Here is a 24,122-nt window from a genome sequence, read left to right on the forward strand (position 1 = left end):
CCTGGGCCCGTCCCAGCGCTGGGACCAGCCCTTGGCTCTGCAGCGTCCCCACGGAGCTGGGAGGGACACGGCCCCGTCCTCCATCCCGCCTGGGGACCCGCATTGGCCACGAGCCGCCAAGCACCGGGGGGGCACACAGAACACACCAACGCAACCAGGGACGATGATTTCTTTTCGTCTTTTCTTGTTTTAAAACATTCAATTTAATATCTTATTAAAAATGAAAATAGTTTATTTTAACCTCTATTGATTTAGCAAATACTTAAACCTGCCGTGGGTTGGGGCTGTGAACGTCTCCTGTAGTTGCTTCAGCGCTGTGTGATATTGCACTTGTGTTTCGTTCCTAAAAGCAGCTCCGTGAAGGCAAAGCCCGAGGGGACCCCGGGTGACGGGCTCTCCAGCCCTGGTTTGTCACCAGCTTCGCGCCACCCTGTGACAGTGGCACCAGGGCCTGGCGAGAGCGCGGTGCTCGTTCCCGACATCCCTCAGAATACAGAATACACTTCTCTCTTGACTTGCTTTAAATAAAACCATTCACTGAATTCAAAAGCTACACAGTCTGGAGACAAACTCTGTTCACTGGGATCCCTGTGCCCCCCCAGTGCCTCGGGGACCATGAGTGGAAGTGAAATACAAGAGGTTTTAGGTGGGGATGGAGAAATAACCCGAAGCCCAGATGAGAAGCTCCTTCCCCCAGGCCTTTTGGGTTGCCTTTGTGCATTGAATCCAGGGGGGCGCAGAGTCCCCGGGGAGCTCGTGTCGGGCTCCCGGCTGCTCTGCTGCTGCCCGGGGGTCCTGGAGCCTGTGCTGCCAGCCGGGGTGTCTCTGGTGACCCTCCCCGGGCTGACAGCAGGCTGGACCCCCCTGGATTCGGCACCGTCGAGCCCCTGGTTGCCCCAGCCTCAGTCGCGCCTCTTGCCCTCCCTGTGCCGGGCCGTCCCCTCCCGCCCCGGCGTGGCCGCCGGCTCCCAGGGCCTCCTGCCCTTGTGCTGCCGCCAGTCCCGCGTCGGGCTCTCCCTGCCGCCCTCGGCCCTGCCCGGATGGCCCTTCCAGCCCTCCCGCCGGGGCTCGTCCCGCTCCCGCCGCCTCTCCCTCCCCTCCCGGCCCCGCTGCTTCTGGGGCGGCTGCTCCGGCTCCCGGGGGGCCCTGAGGGCTCTGCCGGGCCTGTCCCCCAGCGCCCTGTCCTTGGCTCGTGCCTCCCTGCGGCTGCTCCACTCCTGGGCGGCACGACGCTCCCGGCCCTTCTCCTCCTTCTTCTTCTTCTTCTTCTCCCGGGGCTTCTCCTCCTTCTCGGGCTTCTCCTCCTTCTCCTCCTCCTCTGGCGTGTCCTCCTTCTCCTCCTTCTCTGGTTTCTCCTGGGCTTTCTCCTCCTTCTCCAGCTTCTCCTCCTTCTCCGTCTTCTCTGGCTTCCTCTCCTGACTCTTCTTCACCTCTGTCACAGCTAGCGGCACTTTGGGAACATCCACAGGTTCTTCATCCTTGTCCTCCGGTGTCGAGCGGCCAAACCACTTCTTGAAGATCCAGGGCTCTGCCTGGGGTGGGGACAGAGGGGACCAGGAGCCGGTGACATAGCCCAAGCGAGCAGGACCCCTCTCCATCCCTCCCCCCAGGGATGAGATGCTCCTGAGGATGCTGCTTCTCCCCCAAGCCCAGACCCGTACCAGGTTGCTGTCAGCTTCATCATCATCATCACCACCGTCATCGTCACCGTCGTCGCCGTCACGATCATCATCCTTGAACATGCTGCTCTCCGGCTGGGCAGGCTGGGCCGTCACCACTTCTTGGACCTCCTCCTCTTCGGCGCTGACCACCTCTGGGAGGGGACAGGGACAGGCCACCATCACCAGGGGATGAGGCTGTTACATGGCGTACCAGGGCCACCCCACGCGGGGACGTGGCCCCGTTTCAGGCTGGATTTGGGGAATCGGGGCAGCCTGGAGCATCCGAACCCACCGTGCAGGGGAGGTGGCGGAGGGTCCTGCCTGCCCGGGCTGACTCCGTCCCTGGAGCACGGCGCTGCAAGAGAGATGGGGACAGGTGGCAGGACGTGGCAGGAGGCGGCAGCAGGGTCTGGCCACCCCGTCCCCCTCCGTCCGGCTCACCTTGGAGCACTTGGAAAGTGACGCTGAGCAGGGCGACGACCGAGGCCACCAGGATGCACTTGTTGAGGGTGAGCCCTTCCCAGAGGAGCGGCTCCTCCGCGGGGTCCAGCCCGGGGGGCTCCACCTTCCTCTGCACCGGGAGGCTCCTGGGGACTGGGGACCCCCGAAGAAAACAGCATTACTGGGGCAGCTGGGGAGGCAAAGGGCTCTGTGCTGGGGTGGGAAGGGTAGGGGTACAGGCAGGAGGTGTTTGCACCATGCAGGGGTTGAAAAGAGTGTCGTGGAGGCTGAGTCTGAGCTGTTTGGGGTGCGATGGCACCACAGCATCCTGGAGATAAGTGGGGAAAAGGGCTTTCCTGCACGCCTACCTGGAGGGCCGGCAGCGCTGCCTTTCACTCCCACCTTCTCCACTCGCTGCTTCTCCGCTGCTTTCTTGTCCGCACCGAGGGGCGCCGGCTCTGGCATGCTCAGCTCAGGCTCGTCCAGATCCTGCTCAGAGACACCAAGCGGGGCTCTGGCCTCCTCTAGCCCCTGGAAAGAGGTTGAAGGGAGGGGGGTCGGGCTCTGCTCCCCAGGAACAAGCGCCAGGAGCAGAGGAAACGGCCTCAAGTTGCGCCAGGGGAGGTTGAGGTTGGATCTGGGGAACAATTTCTTCCCCAAAGGGCTGTGGGGCATTGGAACAGGCTGCCCAGGGCAGTGCTGGAGTCACCATCCCTGGAGGGCTGGACAGACGGACATGAGGTTCTCAGGACATGGGGCAGTGCCAGGGATGGGGAATGGTTGGACTCCATGATTTTGAGGCGCTTTTCCAACCAAAATGATTCTGTGATTCCTCACCCTGGTGCATGTATCTCCATCCACAGCCTGAAAACCAGGCTGGGGTGGGATTTTTCATGACTGCTAGGAGGGATTTAGCCTCCAGCTGGCTCTGTGCCGCAGAGCAGGCGCTGGGTGCAGCCCCAGCACACACGGGTGGGCTGGTGGTTGCTGATCCCCAGTTGTGTTTGAGCAAACCCCCCCGAGCTGCCTTCAGGGCCAGATTCAGCTGCCCAGGTGAGCACAGCTCCATTGAGGGTTGGATACAGGACCCGCCGTGGCCTCGACAGTGGGTTTGGGGAACTGAGAGCAGAGGGACACGCGGGGTCGGGGCTCAGGGGGGTTTGGTGGCCGCGCTGGCTGCTGGCCCGTGTCACTGGCACTGGAGCGGTGCCATGAGGGAGCGTTACCCACCGCACGGCTCAGTGACAGCGACAGCTGGAGGACGTGGCCTTCGCTCCCCCCGGGCAGTGCCCCGCAGGGCCCTCCTGGGCTGAACCCCGCGGGACACCCCTGCTCAGCCCCACCGGCACGAGGCCCCGGCAGCCCCGGGATGCCGCACACTTACATGGGCTCCGTCGCTCTCTCCGTCGCTGCTCAGTGGCCCGTCAGCATCTGCTAAAGGCAAGCACAGCATGGAGCGTCAGGAAGCAGATTTGGGGAGGTGGAGGTCACCGGGGGCGCGTGGTTCTGCCACAGCTGGCGGAGCAGGGACATTATGGTCTCGTTTCCCTGTTAGTGCAGCCAGGTCACTCGCAGAGGGCAGTTTCAGAAGCCTCCTGCCACCACGGTGCCAGATGGAAATGTCAGGGGGTCAGAGCATCCCCGAGTGCGTCTGGGGCTGCTGAGCCCCAAAACGGCCTCATCCCGGGTATCCCCGGGGAGCTGCAGCGAGAGGGACAGTGACCTCCCTGCCGAGGCACATGGAGGGGACAAACAGCACATGGACACTCCGAAAACACACAGCCGGAGCAACACTGCTCAGGGCTGGAGCAGCTCATGCTGGAGCCTGGACAGCAGGACAAGCTCCGGGCACTGTGAAGCAACCAGAGCCCCAAGAAGACCTCGAGCCATCGAAGAGGCCCACAGAGCTCAGGAGTGACTCTCAGGGCTTTTCCCAGAGAGAAAAACCTCCCCGAGGGTCCACGGGGCTTTGTCACGGTTCAGCTGGGTCTGGGGTGAGGATGCTCCGACACGGCCCAGCGTCGAGTGGCCTCAGCCCTCCTGGCACCTCCGCACGCAGCTCCGGCTCCGCTGACATCTGGACGCCACATCCTCGCAAGGCCTCCCCAGAAGGAGGAATTTTTGCCCCACTTTGAGCTGGATTTAATTTATTTTCCCCCAGTGGAAGAATGAATGCTGAGAAAAAAATACCAGTTCCCAGGACGAAATCTAAGACATGGTATTGGAAGCAAAACAAACAAATACGAAGAAACCTTTTGGCTGGGAAGCGAAGGAGCTGCCCTGGGACTCTCCGTCGGATGGAGGTTCCCAGCCCTGAGGAAAGCACAAAACCGGAGGATTTTTCCTTAAAGAGTTCTTCCCCCAAGTACACATTGTGCTTTTGAGCTACACAACTATTCCCACTTTCTGAGCAAACACGAGTGTGAGGAGAACAGGGCACAAGTCCCTTGTCACGCTGGCCAGACCGACATCCCCGTGGGGTCAATGCCATGCGGGCGCCACTTAACACCCCATGTCACCCCGTGATTTACACAAAGAGCCCTCTCCTGTGAGGCCTCCAGCACCACTGGCACAGCCATGGTCATGGTCATGGTCATGGTCATGGTCATGGTCACAGCCATGACCACTGGCACCTCCCAGCCAGCGGCTCGCGGTGAGGACAAGGTACCTCTTCTCCTGCCCTTCCCTCGTCGGTGGCCGCAGGGCAGCCCAAGTCTCTCTCCAGCACCTCAGGGGGACCTGCTGCCATGTCACTTGGAGGGGCTGTCACTAAGCCGAGAGGGATCAAACAGACGCTGGGCGGTCAGCGGCGGCAGAGCCCCGTGGCACACGCCGTGTCACCGCATCCTCGCTGCGGCCCCTGGTCCTTGGCTAAGCTCAGCTCCCTGTCGCTAGGTGCTTGGCTGTTCTCATAGCTCCATCCCTTGGGCTTCGCCTTTAGCCCCTGGAGCATTTCCAGGCTTTGCCCTGAGGCTGCAGAGCTCCGCGACAGCCACGCTCCCCCGTGCTGAGCACCCCTGGGTCTGTGCCCTTCCGGATGGAGACGCGGGTCCACGTCCCAGCAGGGTGTGGATGCATTTTGGGACTCTACAGCCCACACAGGATCCTCATCCCCAGCCAGGTCGTGTCACTCGCAGAACAGGCTTCCCCAGGGCTGGTTCCTATCGGACCAGCTCCAGCACCCACGTGCCAAACACATAACCGCTGCCCAGGCCACACACCGACAGCCCCAGAACCCAGCTCCAGCCCTTGGCTCACACCGACTCCTGCACAGGAGCCCTCCCGTCTGATTGCTCAGCCCATCCACCCCGCTCCCCCGGACGCACGCCAGATCCTCTCTCAAACGCACAAACTGCAGAAACCCAACGAATAATCGGCTCTGCTCTGCTGTCGCTGCGACTTTTCCTGCACGAGCTCCTGAGGTTGCTCCTACCGCTGACTCACATCAGAGAAACTTCCAAAAATAGTCCCCTCGCCTGCCCTGCTCTCCCTGTGCACGCTCGCGTGGCAGCACCAGAATGGGCCCCGCGGCCCCCGATCCAGCGCTGGTCGGCAGTGGGGTGAGCGCTGCCCCCCAGGCTGTGCCCAGGGGCTGCCCCACGTCCAGCTGAAAGGGTTAAAAGCCACAGAAAACTGTACCTGGGGCTCGACCACCTCCGTCTCGCCTCCAGCCCCCTGGCTGGCTGCAGCGCTCTGGGATAATATACAGCAACAGCTGCCGAACTGTGCCGGAGCAAAATAGCACCCAATCACCGGGAGCGCAAGCACCCGCGCCGCAGCCCCAGAAAAGGCATCGAAAGCAGGGGCTGGAGCGAGGAACGTGGGGTGCAGGGGGTGCAGCTCTCAAGGGCACCTGGGATGCAGCTTGTGCCTTCACAAGCAGCCCCCGGAGAGGGGGGCCCCCAAATCCGAGCCAGTAGAGAGGTAGAAATCATGGAATAGTTTGGGTTGAAGGGACATCAAAGCTCATCCAGTCCAACCCGTGCCATGGGCAGGGACATCGTCACCCAGTGCAGGCTGCTCAGAAGGCGCAACATGAAGAAGTTAAGCAAGTGGTACAGGATAGAGAGGAGGAGTAATGCCCTGAAACCAGCCGTGCTTACACACTCTTGGTGAAAACCACTTTTGCCTGTGTTTAGAGCAGCTTCTTCGCCCTCTGACCCCTCCAACCTCCCCGCGGTACCTGCTCCTGCAGCCAGGTCTCCAGGAGCCCAGCGCAGCCACAGGCACCGCCTGGGGAGGCAGGCAGGGATGTGGGGATGTGGTACTCCCTGCAGGATGAAGAGATGAAGCATCACTCTTCTGGGGAGCCGAAAAGGACCACTGGGCTCTGGCAGTGCCTGTGCAAGGGCACCCAGAGTCCCCAGCTCAGCACGGGCTGGGGGAGAAGGTCCTGTCCCCAGGGCATGTGGTGCAGCACATCTTGGAATCATGGAGTTGTTTTGCTTCGAAAAGACCTTCAGGATCATCAAGTCCAACCGTTAACACTGCCAAGTCCACCTCTGAACCATGCCCCCTAAGAACCTCGCCTACGCATCTTGGAGGAGTCCTGCTTTGGGGATACCTCTCCTAAGGAGAGACACTTCTGAAAGGCTTCAGGTACAAAAATCCTGACGCCGCGACGTTTCACATCTGCAGCACTGGCGTTTTTCTTTAGCAGAGCTATAAAAGGTCTTTGCAAGATTTACAGGAGTAATAAAGTGAACACTGGTATCTCAGAGGGGACTCTGTCCAGGGGTCTGGCCACCCGGTGGCACCAGGTCACGGTCCTGCTTTAGCGCCACGAAGCGAATGAACTCGGGAGCAGCCGTCTGCTTTCCAGGGCAGGGATTTCCCCTCTTTGGCAGAGACAGGACTGAGCACGCTGCGAGCTCTGCTGCGGTATAAATAATGCGCTGCAGAAGCTGCAGCAGACACAGGAAGGGCAGGAGCTGGAAGCGAAGCCCCTGCGCCGTGCCAGGGCTGCGGTGTGCACACCAAGGGTTGCTTCCCCAGCTGTACTCCCGCTCCATAAGGTCAGGGCTGTTAATGGCAAAGCATGTTTGCTTTATAGCAACATAATGAAGGCAGAAAATCATAAACAGGCCAAATAAAAAATCCCTGCTGCTCCCAGTTAATAAAGTTTTCCGCGGCGCTTGCAGGTTCGGACGCTTGTCCTGCCCCTCGGCAGCGAGGAAAGAACCCAGGGGTTGAACTGGCAATGTCTGCACACACAGAACCCGGGCAAAACGTCCTTCTGCTTCCTTCCTGCTTGGGACCATGGGACAGAGAGCTCTTCCCATCCTCTCCTGGGCTTTTCAACACCCAGTTCTGCAGTGGGGAGGGACTAGCAGGGTTTTTGCCTCCACATGTTTAGATCTGAGCAGTTCCCCACCGAGCTGCAAAGCCTCCATCGCCATCGCACAATTTATCCCACGCAGATGGAGGAAAGAGATTCCCAGAGGCAAATTCTTTCCTAATCCCTTGAAACCCCCCAAAATCCCAGCTTCTCCCTGCCCTGAAACTGATAAAAGCGTCTCTGGGACGGAGGGAAACACGATCCGGCTGTGAGACCAGGCAGAGGGAAAAGAGCTGCGGAGGGCAGTGGAGCAGCGTGATGGACAGGGCTCCGGCTGCACAGGGCTGGGCTCCGTGTCCAGGCTAAATATTGACTCTCTGGCTTTGGCCTGATAACTTAAATCTATCCTCTTTGACTTCCCAGGCTGTCGGCTGGGCTGGGTCACAGTGCCCTGGCCAACCCTGGGTTTCTGCTGCGGTTTGCGGTCCAGCCGGCCCGAGCTGTGCTGCAGCATCCCCTGGCTGCTATGGCAACGCTCATTTATCCTCCCACCAGGACATAATCTTCTTTCTCCCTGTCTTTTAATAAGTCGCGGTTAAAAGGCAATCATAAAGACATAAAATTAGCCACTGATTATTTTCAGCACAGGTTAATTATGGGGATGAATTTTGCTTTTCTCTATGTAATTCTCCCTCTCCCTGGAGCCCCTGCGGCTCCGGCAGCCCCAGCCCGGCTCCGGCTCCTCCTGCCTTCGGTACGAGGGGCTGCAGATGCTCAAGCTGGCTTTGTGGGTGGGTTTCCTGCTGCCCCAAACCCACCTGAGCCAGCTCGGGCTCCCCAGGCTGCCTGTGGGGCTTTCCCCCATAGGCTGCACCCCAGATTTCAGCCCTGGCTCCACCAGATCCACCCAACAAGGTTCCCAAGGCCTGGGAAGCAAAAACGTTCTCCCAGTCCTCAAAGGATTTATCCTCCAGCTCCTCACTCATGTCAGCAGGGTTGGGCTTTTGATCTGCTTTTAAAGACAGGAATTTAGATGTTGACTGCTAAGGCCAGGTCCCCTGAGCGAGGGGCAGCTCTGCAGGTCTGTCCCTGCTCCCTGTCACCGCCACGCTGGCATCGTCCCATTGCTGAGCCGCAACGGGCTGCCACGAGCTGCGGCACCAAATACCTGCCGGAGATGCACGTGGCACTTGGGCTGGGCTTTGCATGGGCTTGTTGTAGGTGCTTCGTGTCTCGGAGCCCTCACCCTTCTCTTAGATGTGGTTGGAGGTTGGCACTGGGCTGGGGTGCGATGGGAGGGGAGCGGGGCTGGCAGCTGCAAGAGAGGATCACAGAAACACCATTTCTCAGGGAAATCAGGTGAAAGAGCATCCTGATTCCTCGCACCATCAAAAACCTAAAGGCACCAGTGTCCCCATAGCAACCTGGCCACATCCCAGTGCTGACAACGATATTCTGCTGACTTAAAATTCCTCTTTCAGCCAGATCCAGCAATACATCAGCTCTTCCCATCCTGAGGGGTTGTGCAATGTCTGTGTGCTGATCCACAGCTGCTGCCTCCTTCCCCCAAGGTAGCAACACATCAGCGTCAGCCGGGGAGATTATTTCTCCGCGTGACTGCAAGAAGCACAGACCTTTACAAGCGCTGGCATTGTGAAGAAGCGCTCGTGAAATTACAGGGAACGAAGAGACGTGTTCTCTCTGCCAGCTGTGCTTCTCCTGTCAACTCACCGTCTGTCATCACGGGAGATTTTTAGATATGTTGAGCTGAGCAATCTCCTTGCGGAGGTGCAGATAATGGAAAGCCCGGAGCGTTTTGGCAGCTGGATGTTCCTGTGGCTCCACAGCACCAGGGACTGCGGTGGGGCTGGGCAGCACTGTCGGTGTCGGAGCGAAGGCGGGAGATGGAGCATGCTCTGCACCACACGGTACCCACAGCTGGCACCTGGATGGGTTCTGCTGCCCCAGTTTCTTCCTCATGTCCGGCCTCAATCTCTGCCCTCCAGTTTAAAACCATCACCCCTTGTCCTATCACAACAGGCCCTGCTCAAAAGTCTGTCCCCATCTTTCTTATCGGCCCCTTTTTAAGCACAAAGAGGCCACAATAAGGTCTCCTTGGAGCTTCTCTTCTCCCCACGACCTCCCTAAAAGCATTGATCCCTCAGCACTATATGATCTATAGGTATTCAGAGCAGTTCTACATTAAAGCCAATCTGATCACGCTCTAATCCACGTGTGGCCTAAATACTCCAATTCACAAATCTCAGAGGTTTTTGTTCCCTTTGCTTGGCGAAGGAGCAGCTTTCAGGTCAGCAGGAACAGAAGACGCCGGATCCCATTAAATGCTACTTTTAGTCTCCGCTGCTTTCAGTAATTGTTCCATGATCTGTTTTCTCGCAGCCCAGCGCCGCTTAGGTCTAATCATTATTCTCCTTGAAGATATACAGCTGTTGGTACCTCCGAGCAGAACACAAGTACGCCGCCGGGTTTGACACACGACATTTCGGACAAACCATCCTTGAAAGTGCCGTTTGGGAACGTGGAAAGTGGCCGCAATGTCTGTCTGTCCAAGGGCTGGTAGAGCCACGTCAGGGGAAACTGAGGCACAAGGAGATTAAGGGGAAAGATAGATAAGAACAGGTCTGCTCTGGTGCTGATTGCTCCTGTAAGGCACCTGCAGGATCCTCATGGATGCGTTTTGTCATCGCCCTGATGTTTGGGAGCTTTGATGATGATTTTTCCTCCTCCAAAAATTAAGCTGGTCTCCAAAACTACTCTGTTAGTTATAAGCAGCGCAGAAAAGGCTGGGACCTGGGGACAAGGTTTTTGAGTGACATTCCCTCCTTTCCCTCTCCCTACTTACATAAAGTAATGCCAAGTTAAATACATTATGTAATAGTAACAAGCAAGAATCAAACTGTTTAGGCCTCAAAATAGCAGCAAACTCCCTTTCCTAAAGCCACGCTCTTAATTATTCAGTTTTCTCTCCCTTTCGCCCACCATCCTTAACGTCATCCTGCACACCAGGTTTTGTTCAGTCCATGCAATTCGACTGCAATGAGGCAAATAAGTAATTGTTTGCATCTCCCCTGCTGGCGGGTCTATAGGAACCGTAGGGCTCTTGGCTCCCATCCTCACGGGTTCAATTAGAAGATATCAAAGAATTACAGAATGTCCTGAGCCAGAAGGGACCCACAAGGATCACAAAAGCGTTCCAGGAGCGTCGCTTTGCTTTCGGCACCCATAGCTCGCACAGGGCCCGTCCGTGCGGCACTGAGAGCAGAGATGCTGCTGTATTTTGTGCAGCAGTTTTGGCACAGACTGAATTAGTTCCCATGATCGTCTACGACACCGGTCTGGTATTTCTTGGCAAAAAGGCACAAAGTAACGCAACGCGCCCTGGGACGGGGCAGGTAGGTGCAGAGACACGCACGGGGGTGGCAGCGTGCCGGTGTTTGCTTGCGCACGCGGCCAGCGAGGACTTGAGGCAGCAGCCCGTGGTAGTAACAGCTATTTAAAGTGATGATGGAATTATTAAAAAATGGCAATACGGGTGCAGGAGTGGGCGGAAGAGCAGGAGTTGAGCTGCTCCGCAGCCTTCTCCCAGTCGCAAGGCGCTCTGTCCCCGGCTCTGCCCTCCGATCTCTGCTCCGGGGACCCCTCAAGTGACCGCTGAAGATTCTGTGGCTTTGGTTGTACATCCCAACTGAAGGACCAGGGACCCGGATCCCAGTTCAGGCTCCATCCTGGGATGAAAACCCAGCTGGAAAGGGCTTTTGGCAGGAATCCTTGTCCTCTCCCAGCTCTGGGGCAGGGACTGGACTCGGAAGCGCGGCTGCCCTCGGGTGGTGTCTCAGGGCACAAGGGAAGCCCATGGAAAGGGACACACGCTTGCAACACAGCTCCAAGACAAATGTTTAAACATGACTACTCATCGTTCCATCAGTTCCCCTCCCTCCTCCCTGCCCAGCCTGCCCCACGCTGGGAGGTATGAAAGCCAAGCCAGCTGAGTCCTTCTGCCGGTTTGATTCCTTATTTTTTTTTTCTTCCCAGTGAAATGCAAACAACAGCCTGAAAGAATTTCCTCCTCAAGCCCCAAATTAGGCCCCAAATCAACCATTCAAAACCACGAGGGTTTTCTTTCTGTAGGAAACGCCACAGGAGTCTCAGGCACCAGCAGCCCCCAGGTCTCCAAACACCGCCCAGCGTTCTGAGCTGGGTCTCATCAGCAGAGCACCGTCTGCAAGCGGAAAAGGCCCTGGGGGTGTTCATGACAGCGGCTGAACGTGAGCCAGCGTGTGCCCAGGTGGCCAAGAGGCCACCAGCATCCTGGCTGGTACCAGCACTGTGTGGCCAGCAGGCACATGGCAGCAACCGTCCTTGTGCTGGGACCTGGGGAGGCCAAACCTCGAATCCTGGGGGCAGTTCTGGGCCCCTCATGCCAAGAAAGACCTTGAGGTGCTGGAGCGAGTTGAGAGAAGGGAACGGAGCTGGTGAGGGGCTGGAGCACAAGTGTGATGGAGCAGCTGAGGGACCTGGGGGTTCAGCTGAGAACAGGAGGCTTAGATCGAATATTAGAAACAATTTCTTCCCCAAAGGGCTGTTGGGCATTGGAACAGGCTGCCCAGGGCAGTGCTGGAGTCACCATCCCTGGAGGGCTGGACAGATGGTTCTCAGGACATGGGGCAGTGCCGGGGTGGGGGAATGGTTGGACTCGATGGTTTTGAGGGTCTTTTCCAACCAAAATGATTCTGTGAGGCAACTTCCCCCTTTCATGCCCACAGAAGGTAGGGGACCAACCACCCCCACATTGCTCTCTGGTCACCAATGGGCTCTTCTTTCCTACAGTGACCAGGACCAGAGACAGAAGCCGTGGTGGCTCGGCAGGTGATGAGCAAGAAAACAAGGAAGAAGCCTGGAAAACCCAATCAGCCTGCTCCAGAATGCCGTTTGGAGTGCTTTGCTCCTGTACTCGGAGGTGAATGGTCTCATCGGAGAAGCATCCAAGGCAGTAAACCATTTTTCTGCAGGTGAATGAACAACAGAGCCAGGCCGAGAACCGTGGGACAGGCTGAGACAGGTCTCGGCACAAGGCAGAGCCGGGGTTTGGGCGCGGGGAGGCGCGGAGCTCTGGGCTGCCTCGTGGGAACCTCTGCTAAAGCCAGCCTGGGGAGGAGCCGGCGTGAGTAATTGCTCCACGGCAAGTCCAAGAAGTGAATAATTTTCCAAGAATAAAGGTTAAAAGCCCTGAGACTCCAATGAAAACCACTCTATAAATAGGACTAAGTAGGCAGCGAGAATAACGGGCAAAAAACTTCACGTGGAAAAGGGGTGGAAATGGTCTGACACCCACGTTGGGATTGGACATGCAGTTGCCTCTGCCAAGCAGATGTTTTACATACATTAACGTTGCAAAGTGGTTTTTGTTTTGTTTGGGTTTTTTTAATTAAAAACCCATCTTTTGGACATCTCTCTGTTGCAGCACAGGCCGATGGGAGCGGGGTGCTGTCTGAAACCATCCTGCCCCAGCGGGACACGACTTGACTTGTCCCTGGACCAGAGCGTCCTGCCGGTGCAAGCGACAAGGCACCAGGACAGCAGCTGAAACTCAGTGCTACTCAGCCCACCACGTGGGACAACTTCTGCTGTGCTCCCCTACTGATTTCTGGGTTTTGCCCCAAATCCCCGCATCCATCCCGGGGCTATTTATCACTCCTTCCATTTTATCTGTTGCTGGTCAGTGCCTTCTGTAGTTATTAGAAAGAGGCGCGGATTGCAAGATAGCGTGGTCAGGTATGCTTTAGTTCTTTAAAAAGCAATAACCGATGTGCAATAAGAGGCTGTAAATGAGCTAATGGTGCTCAGAGGTCTCCCAGTCACTGGGGATGGGACTGTGCAAATGTCAGCTCTGGGCTTACGGCAGTAAAAAGGCATTTTAGGGAATCGCTGTGAGTGAGGATGCTAGAAAAGCCCATCCCGTGTTTGCAGAAATCTCCCGTGCACCCACGTCTCGATCGCTGCCAGCAGCTCTGGTCACCTTCGAAAAGACACAGCTAAGCAAGAAAAAGGGCTTGGATGGGTGTGGGAGCAGATGGTGCATATGGCAGAGCTTCTACATGGGCAAAAACCAAACAGAGGAAAATATCAGCTTGTAAGAGAAACAAACCCCCAAGGGAGCTCCAGAGAGGGAGCTGTGACTCTCTAATTCACAAAGCACAAAAATTGGGGTACCAGACGCAATTAGCAAGCAACAGGTTGGAAACCAGCACAGACACATGAGGGAGCTGAGGCTCCCGTTGCTGTGGGATGTTGTAGGGCCAAAGCGAAGACCTACTTTGGAAAAGGGTTTAAAAACCCACCTGGAAGATGAGTCTGTGCTGTTAGACTCGAGAGCCCAAGTTTAGACTCAACAGCCCCAATCCAGCGGGTCGGCCGGTCGCAGCACCGCTGGTCGATCTGCGGTTGCCGGATAGATGCAAATCCAGCAAAGTCAGATGATTTCCAGGAGCTTTGCGATTGTGTCCAAGGTTAGAAGTGGGGCCCAGATCTGCACATCAAAACAGATTTCCCATAAATTACTACGTTAAGGCTCTTCATAAAAGTTTAACAGCACAAAGTATGATTCATGAGGAACCTGTAAAGTTTAATTAAAGGGGAGAAACTGATCGTGCTGTGAAAAGCTTCCAGATCCCATGCCAAGCTCATCATTGACTTAATTTACGGGACATACACAGGCCAAAAAATGGCATAAGCGGTAAAGCCGTGTAACTTTTGCCAATTCGGGATACAACAGCTGTGCAAAGGGAGAGTGATTTACAAACTAAGTGAGACGAAGGCAGAGGTGTAGCAAGAAAACAGTGAATAGACTCTTGGGCAGCATAGGACGGGAGGATCCAACCTGTGTCTTGCTACAGCTGCTCTTCTTGCTCCTGCCCTGGTTTCTGCCTCCTGGCATGAAGGTCAGCGGTTTTATGCAGCCATGAAATTCCCCATTGGCTTAAATTACACGTGTCCTTCAGGCTTCTAACCCTAGAAGTCAGAGCGACAAGGCTGCCATGTCAGTGACGTGGACAGAACTTCTGGTCCAACTCCAACGAAACCGATAGAATTACTGTGGATTTATACCTGTCCCACCCCCTGCACCCTGAGCGCTGCCGGGGAACGTTTCTCCCATTTCCCTGGGCTCTGACTTTCCTCCCCGTGCGTGCCTTGCGGTGTAACCATGCCCACGGCGGGATGCAACGCGTGCCCAAAAAAGGGATTCTCGGTATTATTCATACGGAAAAAATGCTGTGGGATTGCTTCCCTTCGTGTAACTAACTGGTCCCATGACCTCAGTTTCACGATTCTTGATTTTGGAGTGAAATAATTTCCAATAGCGAGCAGGGAGAGGCTGCTGGGTTTGTGGGGAAGGCAGCGGGGAGGCTGAAGTGGGCGATTGCTTGCAAAAGAGCCTGGCTTGGGAGCCTCGCCTAAGATGAGCCTGGCTCCAGCCTGGCCTCCCCACACCACCTTTCCGGTGCCTTTTTAGCAACCGTGAGCAAACCCATGAACTGAGACCCTGAGCAATATCTAAAAGCCACAGAAACCTGTTGCTGGAGACGCCTTGGATGGGGTGTTGACCAGTCCCTAAATAGAGCAGCTCTCCACTTACACGGCAAAGAGGTGAAGAATTTAAAACCAAGAAGGGAGAGGAGTTCACTGCAGAGCTACTCGAGTTCAGCTGCAGTTTCACAAACGCTTTAAATATCGCTCCCTGCTGTCCTGGCCTGGCCAGGGTAGAGAAAGACAAAAGCTCAAGGTCTTGGAGGAAAAAAAAGGTGAAGAAATAGAGGGGAATGACAGGAGCAGCTCCCTGGTTGTACAAGGAGATGCCTCCAGTTCCCTCCCTTCCCTCGGTCACTGTAGGAATCTGGATTTTGCCCCAAACCTGAATCTGGGTACTAGAGAACGCAAGGAACTGCACCAGTGATCCAGTGGCTCATGTCACATCCCCGAGTGTCCCCCGGGGCAGCCCCAGTGTCACCACTGAGAACCTGGGGGGAGAACCAGCTGCCTCCTCCAGCCCCGGGGAACAAGGTTCTCACCAGGTTTCAGAGACACCAGGTGCACAAGAGGGAATTCGAAGCAGATGAAAACAAATCAAAAAGGCAAAAACATATGCAAAAAAGCCCAGCCCAAGACTCTTGGGTGCGAAAAGCATTGCGGGTGCCAGGAACACCTATGCGAGGGGAATGTTTGAAGATAAGCACCAGCTCACAACACGGGCAAGAGAAGATCAGCCTGCCAGGGCAGCCGTGCTCCCCACGCCACAGAAACCTAAAGTGGGTTGCAAAAGATCCCGGATGAGTTTACCAGAGCACTTTGCATTTTGGTTGCAAAGTTTAATCCTAAATCCACCATCCTAAACTACACAGCGGTATCTTCCACAGCTCGGTTCAGTTCAGATTTCAGCATCCAAACAGCAGCTTTGTCTGTTCCTCATCTTGAGACACGATCCACCGCTTGACACATCCCACAACCCAAAATCATCCTAGACACCCAGCCTATAATTTCCATTTATTTAGCTGAATCCCTTTCACAATCCACCATCCTCGCCGCTGCCTTCCTCCTCCGTGCGCTGCGACTGGCTACGGCAGCGACTGCAACACCTGCTCCATTTTCCTTGGTTTTTGGGGACAAATCCAGGCGCAGCACAGAGGCAGCTCTTGGGAAGGTCTCTGCCCTGAGCATCCTCACGGTGCAGATAACCCAGCACCGGGGTAACAGAACACAGGGAATACAAACGGTCAGCCCCGATCGCTAATAAAAGCCTCGCAGCCGCGTATCACTGGGGTTTTCCTTTTCTGATACCTGAGGACATTGTTGTCAGGACCACAAAGAAAACACAGTGAGAGCGAGAGGAGGAGATAGAGAGGAAAACTGGGCAGCACGGGGAGAGGAGAAGAATAAAAGGGAGAAGGAAAAGAACCGGGGATGTGAGTGAGTAAATGAGTCAGAAATTTGGGTAAAATGGTAGGGAGAGAAATGGAGCATCACGGCAAAGCAAACTCACAGGGAAGAGGTGGGAGGAGAACGCCTGGTCAGCCCCGCAGGACGGACCTGCAGAGGGGATGGACGGACAGACCTGCAGAGCTCCCGGGTGGGTCCGTGGGATGGTGACCGGCATCGTGGGCATAAGAGTGGTGCCCAGGGCCACTGTGTCACCCCAGGCTGTGTCACCCTGCCAGTGCAGTGTCCCCTGGGTGCTGGGGATGGCAGCGATGGGCCGTGGGACCAGCACCCTCCACCACCACCTTCCATCTGCTTCTGCTTGTGCCAGATGGGGAAAGGAGGGAGGGGGATGGGGCCGCATCACTGGGATGTCGAGGATTCATTTCTTCCTATTCTTTTCCCAGTGACATTTAAATGGCTGGCCCCAAAATGCTTCCTGATTGCTGCGTGTTTTTCCCAATGACACAAAGGCTAGACTCTTGCAGAATAAATCATCTAGAGGCAGGAGAGAAGGGAAAAAAAGCAGCAGCTCTGACCCCACAGGCACATACACCTCCCTCCCCCTCACCCTCCCCTACAAGCACATCTTGGAGCTGCTCAAGCAAAGGGGGGAGCAAGCAGGAGTAATTTTCCATGGATGCAGGGAACAATTGAGCCCCGCATGGTTTTCATCGTTAAAATGCTTCCCTCCAGCAGTTTGTGCTCATCCACACCAGACAAAGACGATATGCATGCAGAGACCAGTCTGGTCTTGCTGCTCCGGCGCTGGTTTGGAGGTGCGGGGTGCCGGGAGGAGCGGGGCAGAGACGCTCACACCACGCACTGGGAGCCGCTCCAGCTCCTCTCCCGTGCGGGCAGGGGATGCTGAGCCAGGCTCTGAGTCAGGCTTACTCAGACCCAGCCCTGCCCGGCCGTGTGGGCTGCTGCGGGGACGGCAACGGACAGGGCAGCTTTGGCACAGAGAAAATGGGGGGGTGGGTTTCGGGGGGATCACCGCTCAGTGCTGCTGGGCGGCACCACCGGTTCTGCTGGGGGAGGAAGGAGGCCACAGGGAATCATTTTGGTTGGAAAAGACCCTCGAGATCAGAGTCCAACCATTAACCCAACCTGTGTCCCTAAGAACCTCATCTCTGCTTCACGGCAGCACTTGCTTCAGCTCGGGTGCTGGTGGTGTGTCTGTGCTGAGAGGCTTTAGAGTGTTGGAGGGGAGCGCGGGGATGTGGGCACCATGTCCCCAACGTCCCAGCCCAAAGTGGGTTAACACAGCTGGGGCTGAGCCGTGAGATCGGGGAGCGGATCTCAAGCCCGGGAGCACAGCAGGGTGACCCCTGACTCAAGCAAAGCCCTGCCCCGGTCCTTTTTCCTCAACTTCCATCCCATTCCCACTCCTTTCGGCTGGAGGAACACACTTCAGTCACTGGCAAGGAGTTCTCTGGCTCTGAGCATCACCCACAGCCCCCTGAGGATGGAGTTTGGGCTCTCAGATGTCCCCTGCCCTGCTGCCAAACATTCACACAGCTATGAAAAGCACAACTGGCTTTTAAAGCACACATCTGCCCAAAAGAAACGCTGCGGGCCTTTGCAATAGAAGACTTTTAAACGTCCATCTCCAGGACCTGCAGGACAGCAGGGGGCAAGCTTGGGGCTGGCAGCTTTGCTGCTCTTGCACACCAAGTCACAGCATCGTTCCTGAGTCCCCTTTGGCACCTCTGTCCCAAGCGGTGCCCACCGAGCCCCCATCCTCGACACCTGCTGGGAGCACGTAGGGAAATGCCACTGGCTTGTGGGAACCGTGTTGAGAGCACCTCTAGCTCTGAGGGCAAAAGAAGATGAAAAGTGACCCATTTTCACACACACACACAAATATTTTCTCCGTTCCTTATCAAAGATCAGCACGCGGGAGCTAAACAGACTCAGGCCCGGACTGGTGGGAGATCTCTAAGCAACATTCTTGTGGTGCAGAGGGAGGTTTTGCCAAACTCCTTCCACCTAGATACCACCGAGCCAGCGGTTCAGGCCAACGCCGGTTGTTATCCCTTTTCCAGACCACCGAAGAAGACAGCTTTCAACACAACATCAAAGCAGAGACCCAAAATGAATCACAGGATCCAGCGCTGAGGCTCCAACAGCCCTTTTGTGAAGCACAACAGCATAAGCTGTAACGACCTCGCTGAATTATGACCCCCAGGTATTTGTGCCCAGGTTTTTGCTCCTTGTTCTGCTTGGATGTGTGCGGGGGGGTTTTTAGCTCCTTCTCCAACATTCAGCAAGAAATACATTTATAAATAGTTGGGCTTTACCTAAGAGGTGATGGCACTTAGGTGGTCACAGAGAGATGCTTTATATATATAGCTTTGGGATGGCTGAGATACTTCCTTGACAAGAAGCATTAACAAGGAGCAAAGAAGCCTTCACAGAAGACAATATCTCAGTTTGCTTAGCCTAAAATAAAAACAAAGGCCAGAAGGGGTAGGATTACTCCACATAAAAACACCCGAGAGGGAGCTGAGACATCTATTTAAGCATAAGGACAATGTTGGCATGAAACCAATTGGGGAGAAAAATTGGCTACAAATAAATATAATAAAGATGCTCCACAGCAGAGCACGCAGCTTGTGGAACGACCAGAGAAGATAGACGAGCTGACTCCCCATGCGCCTTGAGATCAGCCACTTTTCAAAGTCCTGTAATGAGCACGGATCTTGGAGAGCTACAACAATAGCTTATTTTCCAGGCAAATTAAGAACAGCTTGTTTTTTTCCTAATCTTACAGTTTCCTCCAAACAAATGTGTCGCAGCTGTTATACCTGGAGGTCATGGAAAAAAAGGTCTCATCGGAGCTGCTGCAAGAAGCATTTTGGCCAGAGAAAAAGGGTTTGAATGTGTCCACTATGAATACAATGAGGAGGGACTGAAGAGAAACTGTCTTTTTGCCCACGGTAACAGAAAGATGAATAACAGCCGTAAATTTAAGGGGGAAAAGCCCAAATATTTGGTAGTAGCAAAGGCAGGAAAGTGCTGGAAGAGATTGTCTAGAGAAACATTGGCCTCTCTGCCACTGAAGGGTTTTATGAACAGGTCAGACACGTTGTCAGGAATCATTCCTGAAAAGCTGACCCTTTTTTGGGGCAGGAGCATGCGTTATACAGCCTTCTGCAGCAGCAATTAATATGCCCTGTGATATTACAATAATAATAATACAAAGCTCAGCGCCGAGCAGATGACACGGTCCTCTCTGGTCACTCCTGCTCGTGGCTGGACATGGAATTGCATGAACGCAACGGTTTGTGCCCCATGGCGACCTGGAGATGCCCGAGCAGGTCTGAGCGCCTCCGTCCCCGCCTGCAGCAGCACACGCAGCCGCAGCGATAACGGCTCCATTGAGCCTTATGCATTAAACTTTATTCGCCTTGCTTGGCATGCGAGGCTCAGGAAAGGCTTATCATCAAAATCCAAAGAGATTTAAAAGTCCCGGGGACACCGAGAGTATCCAGTTGCCCCAAGTGTGTTTTCTGAACCCATTTAAAATCTTAAAAATGCAACACATAAACCTAACAATACCAAAGAGAAAGACATCGGGAAACCATTGGAAAAAAAGAGCCCAGTGTAATAGAAAAGAGAATTAAATATGACTATCACTGCCAAAGAATAATCTCCCATAAATATTTTTAAAGCTAACAAAGAGGATTATCGATGAGAGTTGAGACGGGATCAGGACAGATAATGCGGGTCCAAGAGAACATTTTGCTTATTTCCAAGGTTCTTTGAGGTAACTAGACCTTAAAAAGCAACCCAAACCTCCTAATCTCAGAGGATTCAAGGTTTGAGGAGCCTGGAGGGAGCAGAGGTGTGAGACCTCTCCAGCTCCCATCTCAGCCAGTCCTTTTTCCCTGCCTCAGTTTCCCCATCCGCAGTGGCACATTAAATTACAGCCTCCAAGGGAGCACGAGGGCTGAGAGGTGGCACTGGAAGCTCAGGCTTGCAAACCATGGATCCTGTTTTCTCTGTCTGATCAATACAGCCCCGGGGATGGTGCAGGATCTGCCCCCACACGTTCTGATCTCTGCAGGGCTCAGTTTTAGTATGGATACTCCAGCCCATTAAGCCTGTGACTCGATTTAGCAGAACTCAGGAGCCGCTGTGCTGTGCACATTGTTCTGGCAGCTGTTAAGTTCTGACCTGCTGACTTGTATTGCTTCCTGTCACATCCTGTTCCTTGAAGGATATAGCTGATTACATTTTCCTCCCTAACGAGCTCAATGAGTCTGGAGACGGGCTGAGGCTGCATGACTGGATCATACACGATCTTTGGCTCCCACCGCTGCCCGGAGATCGAGGATGTGTCTGTGCGCGGAGCCAAATAAACACGGAATCATCACGGGGAACACGGAACCAGGAGCCAAGAAATTCATGTGCTGTAGGACAGAAGCCTGGGGACGCAGCAGAGCGGCGGGGCAGCGTGCCATCGCATCGCCATTGGAAAGGACATGCCCACCAGACAATCCCGAATGGGAACTCTCTGACACAAGAAAGAACAAACATTTATATGGGGATCAGACGTCCAGAGGAACAGAATAACTTCACTAGCTAAAATAGCCAAAAACGACAATTGAGAACTAATTCCTAACTCCCGCCCCATCTATTTTCTGCAATCACAACTGCGCCCTCTCACTGCACACACCTCTGAAGAAGCAGGTTTGCAGATTGTCACCTGAAGTACTTGGTAAAAGTCATCACGAGCAGAAAATCAAACTAACTAGGTCATCAGTCCAATCTGGAACAGTAATCTCAAGGTTTCTTGCCTTCCTTATACCGCCTCTTTATCTTCTAGCACCTTGGGAAATCTGTTGGCCTTATTAAGAGTGGAAATGCGTTTCTTTGCTCCCCAAAGATTAGGCTACAGTGGAAGCCCCGTGGGCCGATTAGGGAATCTGGTGAGATTCCTGGGCTTACAGAGGGAACAAACAGCTCCCCTGCAGCCCGGTGGCTTTGGAAACGCAGGGACCGGCACCGTGACGCTCTCGGGAGCGCTGCCACAAAACACCGTGGCGCTTTGCACCGAGTCGCCCCTTTCCAGTGGGGTAAGCAACGAACCTTCCAGATCTCAGCTGCATCTAGAGCCAATAGCAGGAGGCAAGATAAGTTAATTTTTACCTAGGACGGCTTCATAAATAAAAACCGGAAAATTCTAGTTGTGAAATAGAGCCGCTTCATTTTAAAGCCTCCACTCTTAAGCGTGTTGTCAGCCTGGTGCCTTCTTTGATCGCAGTTTGCTGTCAATCCCTTACAAGCATCACTAGAGCACCGAGAGTATTCGAGAGTATTTTTTTTCAGTTTGAGAGTATTTTTTTCAATTTGAGAGTATTTTTTATTAAAAATGCAAACAACCCGAGCTGCTCAGCTGGCCTGACGCTGGTTCCAGGCCCACACTCCAAGGAATTGCTGATTATCTCGGTGCACAGAGCCGTGAGTTCAAATACAAATAGCTCACGGGCAAAAAAGCACGAGGCTGCCTGCAGCTCAAATATTAATAAACAGGCTGGCAAAAGCAACTGCGAACAGGGCTGGACCCCTGTCCCCCCCAAGAGCTCTCAGCACAGCTCCGGGTGAGCTCCGGCCAGCCACTTTGCCAAGTGCTGAATCCACAGGGGTTATACCCAAAATATAACAAACATAGAGCTGGAAAAATACCCCATTTTGCCAGTTGTGCTGGGCAGAGGCTGCGCTCAGTTCTAGCAAAAGGATGAACTTGTTCCCTGACTCGCAAATCTCTAAAGGACGAGTGCGGGATGTAACTTATTGCAGGCTAAACAACCTTCCCTGCCCTCGAGGCTCCTTCATTTTATTTATGGGAAAATATGCTCGTTAATGCTCTTATCACAGGAATGATCTAATCGGGGGGAAAAGTCTCCTTTGAATATATCCATTTTAATGAGCTGCTGGGTGAAATGTTTAGGCAGGCAAAGCCGACTCTGAACTCGTTTCTGACGGAGCAGATTCTGCACAGGTCTTAACGCTCATCCTGCTGGCATCTGTGTGTTGTGATAACATTTCCAAGCGAAATTAGGAGTTACAAAAGCCGAGCTGCGCTCTGCACTTCCTCGTCCCTAAGGCTGACTGATCCAAGCACAATAGGAACCGAAGGGAAACAATCCCCGGCGTCCAGCTCGCCCTCCTGACACAGCGGCTGGGAAAGCAGCCTGGAAAGACACATGGGATGGTGCTGAACTCTTCTGTAAGAAAAGAAGGGAAGCTGAGCAAAAAATAAACCAAGAAATCCACCACGCAAAGGCTGCGGCAAGTGGAGGAAGCAAATGTTCAGGAAAGAAAGCTGCTGCACCCCAAAACGCTGGTTAGATGTGATGGCACGGGGGCTCGTTCCCTGTGCACCCACTGCTCTCCCATGCCAGTGAGAAGGAAAGCTGGGCCATCGCACCCTTGGCACCTTCATGACCTTCTCCCATGACCTTGGGGAGGGAGAGGAGGGGACAGAGCTGTGAGCTGCACCAGGCTCAGTGAAAACGAAACAGAAAATGGGTTGTAGAAGGGAGAATGCTACAATCTCCTCCACTTTACTGTTTTGCAGTTACCTCCGAATTCCTTGCGACCATTCGTTTGTGACTGGCAGCAACACCCTGAGAAAAATCAAAACCAGAAAAGACCAAGCTTGTGGAACATTATTCTTAAATTACAGAATGACCAACCGCCCAAGCACATTTATTTCCCCGGAAACGCTAAGATGCCATCCTCTGACCCTACCTCGTGCCTTTCGCTGTTGCCAGACCCACTGACCAGATTCCCAGTTCTCACTTCAAACCTTTCCCCTCACCCCCACACTATTTTTATGTGGAAACCGAACCGCAAAGTTTGATCCTGCAAACTTAAAGAAAACAACTCAGTCCTTATCAGGCGAGCAGCACTATGTTGCATTACACCCCTCCATCAGATAACGAGGCTTTAAAGCATTTTAAGCATCTGTTACCTCATCTGCATTCCACATACAGTCCTCTTCATACCAGCTGGTTTTAAGTGAGAAAGCAGAGATCCGAAGTTTCTTTGGTGAGAAGTACAGACATTTGCTGGCCTGTCTGCTCTCTTCTAGTGCAATAGCTCACAAAGACCTTGGAAAATAAATCCTTCCCTGTGCTGGGAAATAGTTAAGAATTGCGGCTGAGCTTCACAGAGGCGTGTGGCATCTCCTTCCACTCAAGTGGGGCTGCGAAAACCTGACCTTCAAATCCAATCAGGCTCGGATGACAATGAGAACGAGGAGAGTTTTCCAGGTAGAAAAATAAGTGTTCTAATTACACGTCCCACAAAGATCAGAATAGATTCTAACACACCAAATAGCGTTTTTAGTGGGGGTGTATTTAAAATTAGGTAACTGGTAGTTAACTGTTACCTGGAAGGAAAAGAACCACAAGTTCTAGGGAAGGAGATGGGTAGACCTAAGAGCCTGGCTTTATCAGACTTATCAACCATAAAGCTTAGAAATAACACCGTCTGGTATTTTGATAAAGACCTCACAAGCTTTTGCTGTACTTTGTCTCCACACAGAGCTGATCAAGGTGAATATTTAAATTATTCTGGGGCTAAAACCAGCTAAATTAGAGGGTGAAGAAGTCAGCACACACAATAGTTTCTTGTGGAAACACGTCATGATCTCTGCCTCAGTTTCTGTCCTGGTTTGGTGCTCGGCTACATCTCCAGATAGCTCTAAATACTGTAAGAACAAGTGGAGTCTTCCT

The 24,122-nt window shown here is 54.1% G+C and overlaps 1 protein-coding gene across 1 annotated transcript; it reads right to left on the reverse strand.

Annotated features, from left to right (window-relative positions):
* Positions 1-902: 902 nt before the first annotated feature.
* Positions 903-16,549, reverse strand: JSRP1 (junctional sarcoplasmic reticulum protein 1; the record flags this gene model as incomplete). Its single annotated transcript, XM_080359176.1, has 8 exons — positions 903-1,532; positions 1,662-1,813; positions 1,954-2,016; positions 2,103-2,255; positions 2,471-2,633; positions 3,487-3,533; positions 13,740-13,836; positions 16,436-16,549. 8 exons carry the CDS (start codon positions 16,547-16,549, stop codon positions 903-905), a joined length of 1,419 nt encoding a protein of 472 aa, XP_080215302.1.
* Between the last annotated feature and the right edge of the window lie 7,573 nt (positions 16,550-24,122).

This window comes from Nesoenas mayeri, assembly GCF_963082525.1.
Source record: "Nesoenas mayeri genome assembly, chromosome: 25".
NCBI lineage: Eukaryota > Metazoa > Chordata > Aves > Columbiformes > Columbidae > Nesoenas > Nesoenas mayeri.